Source organism: Lactuca sativa, chromosome 8, assembly GCF_002870075.4.
Source record: "Lactuca sativa cultivar Salinas chromosome 8, Lsat_Salinas_v11, whole genome shotgun sequence".
Classification (NCBI taxonomy): domain Eukaryota; kingdom Viridiplantae; phylum Streptophyta; class Magnoliopsida; order Asterales; family Asteraceae; genus Lactuca; species Lactuca sativa.
Genome location: NC_056630.2, coordinates 4723995 through 4731889, shown reverse-complemented (window position 1 = coordinate 4731889; position 7895 = coordinate 4723995). Strand labels below are relative to the sequence as shown.

The 7895-nt window shown below is 31.8% G+C and overlaps 1 protein-coding gene across 1 annotated transcript; it reads right to left on the bottom strand.

Moving 5' to 3' along the window:
* Nucleotides 1-633: 633 nt before the first annotated feature.
* LOC111910987 (phosphoenolpyruvate carboxylase kinase 2) lies at nt 634-2025 on the bottom strand. Its single transcript, XM_023906754.3, has 2 exons — nt 1188-2025; nt 634-921 (listed from the first exon to the last, which is right to left on the bottom strand). The coding sequence occupies exons 1-2, from the start codon at nt 1975-1977 to the stop codon at nt 866-868; spliced, it is 846 nt and encodes a 281-aa protein (XP_023762522.1). The 5' UTR covers nt 1978-2025; the 3' UTR covers nt 634-865.
* Nucleotides 2026-7895: the final 5870 nt, after the last annotated feature.

Below are 7895 nucleotides of genomic sequence, written 5' to 3'. Positions count from 1 at the left end.
ACTTGAGAATATACTTTAGTTTGATAAGTAACATACTATTTCCTTTAATAATAACAAAACTATTTACTCTTCACGTTTTTAAAATATATAAACTTGACAAGTGATTCATACAAACCATTTTTTTCATACACAATAACTAATACAATATTTTAAAACACAAATTATTGTGTATGAAAAAAATTTGTTGTTGTAATTTTTTTTTTCATTATGCTTATTTTTGTAAAATTCTATCATTATTACTATTTTTTTCAAAAAGAACCCATAAATCTATATTTTATTAAAAATTTAATTTAGCAATATATATTGTATTAATATATGAAATAAAAACTTACCCTGATTAGTTTTATTATTTTGCTTATTTTATTACGTTTTTTCCCCTGATTTATTTTAATATATATAATATAATAATAATATTTAAATTAGGCAAGTTATGGGCAAGTGATAAAGCATAAAAAATAGTGGTGGCGTTTGATATGTTGACTCTTAAGTTGTGATAGCATATCCTTTTCGATCCAGTGATCATTAATTGCCCGTTTCTATGGATTCCAATTGTTTATACATGATAAACCAAAAATCTATCGACAACAAAATTAAAGGATTCTTTAAAGCAGTAACATTTCATAAACATCCGAATCGATCACAAAGGATTCTTTATTTATTAGGCAAGATTCTTCAATTCTCATATATGGGGAAGAAGAATCATATTGATTGATTCATACAAGAAAACAAGAAAGAAGATATAAGAGACTATCTACATATAAGAAAGGTGGCCTAGGAGAGTTCTCGGGCTACAAAACACTCATCGAACTTCCACTCTTTTCTGTTAGTAGTACTGCTGTGCTGGTAGGACAACAGGGTTTTCTTCTCAGCTCAGATCCGCCATTGATCGAGTTTCACCTCCAGTTACAACCCATGGATGCCCTACAGTTAATTCCAAACAAAATATTTAGATTTTGCCCAAGAAAACTCCATGGTTGATCTTTAAGCCTAACGTCTAAATCGTGTTTGATTGATTTAAGTTTATCAATTCTAGAAAAACTGTAGAATGAAACCTAATTTTCCAGGACTTCAAAGCTCCAACATTAAAAGAGGATCTTAGAAAAGGATTTTAAGGCTTCGATAATTGAATTTATTTTAATAATAAAAAATAAAGATGAGAAGGAATTTAGAAACAGAGTAGGACTTACTTGAAACTTGTTCAGCAGAAATTCGTCTAGATACATCCTTGCATAACATCTTTCTTAACAGATCCTTGGCTTCCGGAGAAACAGACCTGAAAATCCTCGTCGGAAACCGCAAATTACTTCTCAGTACTGCTTCGAACGTTTCCGCTGGCGTTTCTCCGTAGAATGGAGGCACTCCGGCCAACATTATGTACAAAATAACACCAGCACTCCATACATCGACCTTCTCATTATACTCCCCACCGGACAAAATCTCCGGCGCAACATAGTACGGCGTGCCAACAACTCCGGTCATCGTCCTCCGCTCGTTCATCCCAAACCACTCAGCCGATCCGAAGTCCGCCAGCTTCAACATTCCTCTCGAATCAAACAAAACATTATCCGGCTTGATATCGCGATGCGCAATGCCTGAACGATGACAATAACTAATCGCTGAAATCAAAGGAGAAAACACAGAAAACGCTTCCGACTCCGAAAACACACCGCCGTGATTCGAGATGCGGTCGAAGAGATCCGGCGAGTCGCAGAGGTCCATAACCATATGGAGGTAATTATCGTCCTCGTAGAGAGCGTGGATTTGGACTACGTGAGGGTTTCCACCAAGGAGGTGAAGAACTTTGGGTTCTTTATCGATGCATTCGCGATCTGTGGTATCCAATAGGAGCCGTTTGTCGATGGACTTACAGGCGAAAGAGTCACCGGTTCCGGCAGAGAAACACCGGCGGACGACGCCGAACCGACCTCGGCCGAGTTCTTCGCAGAGTTGATATTGTTTGTTTAAGTTTTCGCACATGATAGATTTTGGTGTGGTTAATCAGTTGAGTTGGTTTCAGGGAGAAAACGTAAAGAGGGGGTTTTAAAGGGTTTACAACAGAATATTCTAATTCCAGAAGGATTCTCTTCTATTTTTTCAAAGTAAAAGAACGCTACCGGTTTGCTCATCTTAATTATAAAAATATTTTGTTTTCTTAGGTTTGATTTTTGGGCATTCTAGTTCTAGTAAATAAATTAATAATTAATAATTATTTATGTAACACAAAAAATGGCTAGCAGCTTGTTGACGGTTGCATTCCGTATCTATGTAATGACTTCTTTTATCATTAAATAATATTAATGGTTAGAGTTCTCACATAAATTATATTTGCTTAACCTATCATTTTAACAAATTTAAAGCATCTTCAGTAATTGAGATATACACGATTTAAAATATTTATCAACTTATCATTCTATAAAATTTAGCCTATAAAATGATATTTCTAATGGTAAACCCTTCCAATATTTTTTTTCTTAAATTTAACTAAATTATCCTTATTTGTTTAAAATATTCTATTAAAAACACTCTCATGTAATTAATATTTTTTTAAACATACATTATACCTAAAATGTCACAACAAAATGAAAATATTATATATGAAATGACATTAAATATTTAATAAAAGTAATTAACTATTAAATAAATAACAATGATTTAAAACTAAAATATGATTAAGGAAATGAAATAATATATGATTATATCATGCGGGTTAAATGAACTAAACATTAAATTATATTGACCATTTAATATATATTGAGTGATTAATAAAAAAACAAAAAAAAACTATATGCTTCAATGGTAATAAGTGTTTAACATAAAAAAGTTAATAACAATAAGTTATAAAAAAACTTCCATTATAAATGCTCTTATAATTTTTAAAATTTTATATATCCTTTAAATATATATTTTATTAATTATAAAGAAGTGAGTCTTGGTGTTATTTTACCTCCTTTATTTATTTTCTTAGATATCTCTTTTATGAATTAAAAGAACTAATACTAAACCAAACGGGTTTAACTTAATGCTATTAGGAGTTGACGGAAAAACGTCACCAACCAAATGTTGAGAATTCAAGTGTCATTACTTATGAAAAGTGTAAAATTAGGTGAATGATAATTGTTAGAAAAAAACAAAATTATTACATGGAATTTTGAAGAATTTATAGATTTATATTTTTTTGACAAAATTACATAAATGGTCATTATGGTTGACACAATTGACCAACTCTCGTCCTAATGACAAATTGTGTGCAAAGATGATCTATGCGTTTTTAAAATCTTGCAAAGACAATTCTTTTTTTACTAACGGTGTTAACTTTTACAGTTAAGTCTCTTGTGAAATAACACATTTGTCATTCATCATAAGGACCATTTATGTACTTTGTTTCGGCCAAAGGGACCATTTATGTAACGTCATCCATTATTTATTATTATTTTTATTTAATTTATTTATATTACTATGATTTAGATTTTTTTTGACGTTTTGTTCGAATATATATATATATATATATATATATATATATATATATATATATATATATATATATATATATATATATATATATATATATATATATATATATATATGGAAAAGTAAATATACCCTTAAGGGTACATAAACTTAGGTACCCAAACTCATATTAATACGCCGTTTTATTTGATATATTCATTATAATGCTCTTTATCTTCAATTCCTAACTTGATTTACAATTAAGATTTTAAAATTTTCACTATTATCTTCCTTTATATCACATCTTTTTGCCAAAGACCTAATAGGCTATATATATTATAGTTGAAAATGAAAATTATGTAAGAGGGTGATAAATGTGAAATTTATAAATATCTTAGAAGTAAATCAAGTCATAAGTTGAATTATAAGAACATTGGACAATTATAATTTTTATATATGATATAAAACGACGTAAAATTATGTGTTTGGGTACCTAAGCTTATATACCCTTAAGGGTATATTCACTATATATATATATATATATATATATATATATATATATATATATATATATATATATATATATATATATATATATATATATATTGTTTACATTTTTTGATATTTTGTTCGTATAATTTTTTCTAATTTTTTGATGTTTTTTCGAATACATTTCTATAATATTTCTTTTAACTTTTTGTTTGAATAATTTCTTCTAATTTGTTTTTGACTTTTTGTTCGAATATATATTTTTTTTAATGTTTTTTCTACATTTTGTTTGTTTGTATTTATTAAAGATTTCATGGCCACTGTAATCATAATTCCTAACTTAATTCACTTACAATCATATTTTTGTTTTTTTTGTTATAGATAAGGTTTTATAAGTATTATTTTATAATTCAAATATACAACTATATAACACATACAAGGTTGTATAATTATTAATTTTGTAAATCTTTTAATAAACATTTTTAATAAAAACATGTAAAGAAATGTTGTTAAACGTGAATATGATTAATATAAATTAGGCACATATATGCTAACCTAAGACTGTTTCGTAGTCTTGACTAGAGCGCCCATGTCATTTCATATTGGACTTAACTTTAGTATTTTCGAATTATTTAATTCTTTTAGACATTTTTTTTAATTAACCTATATGTTCCAATGAGTCTATCTATATTAATCATATTCACATTAACAAAGTTGTTTATATATTTAAAAGAAAATTTATAAAAAGCTTTACAAAAATAATAATTATACAACCTTATATGTGTATAATAATTATATAACCTTATATATATATTAAAAAACAAAAAAATAGAAAAAAAAAAGATTGTAAGTGAATTAAGTTACGAATTATGACTATGGTGACCATGAAATCTTTAACAAATATAAACAAACAAAATGTAAAAAATTATTAAAAAATATATTTGAACAAAACGTCAAAAAATATGGAAGAGATTATTCAAGCAAAAAGTCAAAAGAAATATTAATAAATATATTCGAATAAAACATCAAAAAAGTTAGAAAAATTATACTAACAAAATATCAAAAAATGCAAGCGAAAAATATAAAAAAAAAACATCAATAATATATTCGAACAAAACGTCAAAAAATTTCTAAATCATAGAAATATAAATAAATTAAATAAAAAAATAATAAATAATAGACAAAGTTACATAAATGTAACATCCCAAAAATTTCAGATAAAATTTTTCCTTTTAAATTCATTCTAATCGTATGATAATCACATCAAAACAGTCAAGAGTATAACACAATAAAATATTATCAAAGTACAAAATATTAAAATCACATGATGCGGAAAAACATAGGTGAATGCAGTGCAATCAGGCTGGATCCTTACCTTTCAAGTTGGAAGTACCTGAATCATAAACTGAAAACCGTAAGCACAAAGCTTAGCGAGTTCCCCCACAATACCCCATACCATACATATATAACAGTAAAAAACATAGTGAGTCTGTTTAACCCCCTTTGGTATCTTTCAACCGGTATTGGGTGTATTTCACCCGTTTCGGTATCTTTCAACCGATATCGGGTCTATTTCACCCGTACCACTAACACATATAATCATAACAGTAAGAGTCACAAAGACATCAAGCAGATACAGGCATAACAGGTAATTGTCACAAAGACAATCTTCATACTACAAACAAAATCTAGTGGGACGTTATTGGTGCCTTCGACCTATGGCTATAGTGAAGGATGGTCACCTCAGACTGAAGGTATCAAATCACACTCGATTTGCTGACTCGTGAGATCCTCACACTCTAAATCACGAGAAATAAAACCCTAATTAGAAATTAGGTCAATAACCCAACTCGAGAGGCCAAACCCTAATTCATGGCTTTCAGAATAAAAAAAACTACATAATCCTTGTTTTATTGGGCCTAACCCACCAAGGCCCAGTTACACTTTGTCTCAAGACCCAAAAGGTATACCATGAACAAAATGGTCCAAGTCCAAAGGCCCATCATAGAAAACCCACCGCCCATCAAGGGCCCAAAGTGTCTAATTCCCAAAATAGCCCGAAATAAGCCCAAGTCTTCCCTCTGGTGAGTAAACTCAGTGTACCCTCGGAGTACGCCTGACGTACTCAAAACCCTCGAAGCACCGGGACCTTCAGCACGTACATGCAACGTACATATACGTATGCCCTGCATACGCCCCAAATGACCAACTTCCATTTTTGAGGTCTTAATCGGTTAGTACATAACGTCCAACTTAAAATACAGGCTCCTTAAAACGTAGTAAGCCATAAAGTTGACAACTTTATGCTTTTGCATGCCCTAAAAAGGTCAAATCTTGGACTTTATCACGCTATCTTCATGAAACAACCTTTAACCTTTGCATGGTTGAGCTTAATCCATCAAGACACCATTTTCACGCTCAAGGGACCTTAGAAACATTAGGATCTATCATAACAACATTTTAGAGCAGCTCATACTCTCAAGAAACACCTTAAGGACCATTTTATGAAAGAATAAGCCCTAAACTAGAACTAGCACATCGAGTCATCAAGGTAGAAGCTTTTTACCTCCAATAAGCCAGATATGACGAGAAACCTATGGATATACAAGCTCTTTCTAGTCCAATGCTTCTTCATGATTCTTCTTCTTCTTCTCTAAGAACCACACACACCCAAAACATATACAAGCTCAAAATTTAGGGAAAATGGATTAGGGTTTGATATATAGCTCAAGAAGGCAATGGAGGCTGAATAGGTGAAGGACTTGAGGGAATAAAAGTGCTTAAATAGGGTGCAAACCCTAAAATTAGGGTTTGCCCCTGACTTGCATACGTCATGTGTACGCATGGGTACGCCCAGCGTGCGCAGGGGACACTCCTGATTTGTGCATGCATGGGAGTACATGGTCCATACCTTGTGTACGCCCAGCATACTCCGGTCTAGTCCATGTATAATAAAAATAATGGAAAAAGAGGTTTACTTGACGATTTAGACGTTACAATTCTCCCCCACTTGAATTATACTTCCTCCAATGCCGAAAATAACTCTGGGTAATGCTCCCTCATCTCTTCCTCAGGCTCCAAAGTCCACGTTGAACCATTCCGGTGTTGCTACTATAACTTCACCAATCCCACAACCTTGTTCCTCAAGGTTTTCATCTTCCAATCAAGGATTTCCACAGGTCTCTCACTGTAGTTCAGGCGGTCATCCACCTAAGTATCCTCTAATAGAACTCTTGTTAAATCATTGACTAACCACTTCCGCAACTGAGAGATCTGAAAAGTTTTGTGAATCTGACTGAGCTCCTCCAGAAGATCTAATCGATACGTTACACTCCCCACCCAGGTTGCAACCCTGAAAGGACCAATATACATGGGGCCCAGCTTACCCCGCTTCCTAAACCATATGATACCTTTCCAAGGTGACACCTTCAGGAGTATCATATCCCTGACCTGGAACTCCAAGTCTATATGGCGTCTGTCTGTGTAGCTTTTCTACCGACTCTACGCTGTCTGAAGTCTACCACGAACCTGCTGAATCATCTTGGTTATCTTAAGTACTACCTCGGTACTCCCCATGACCCGTCGACCAAACTCACCCCAACATATCGTGGTCCTACACTTCCTATCATAGATCATAGCAAAAGGAGGTTAATCGATGCTGGCATGATAACTGTTGTTATACGAAAATTCCGCTAACGGAAGATACGTATCCCAACTACCGCCGAAATCTAGAACGCATGCTCGCAGCATATCCTCTAATGTCTTGATGGTCCGCTCACTTTGACCATCCGTATGTGGGTAGAAAGTCGTACTGAAGTGCATACTTATATTAAATATTGTTGAAGTCCTTGTTGAAATCCGTATTGAATTTATTGAAGGTTGTTGAAATCCTTGTTTTTAAATAAATCTCTAGTAACCTATGAGTTAATTAACAATGTTACTTATATTAGTTTTTATAT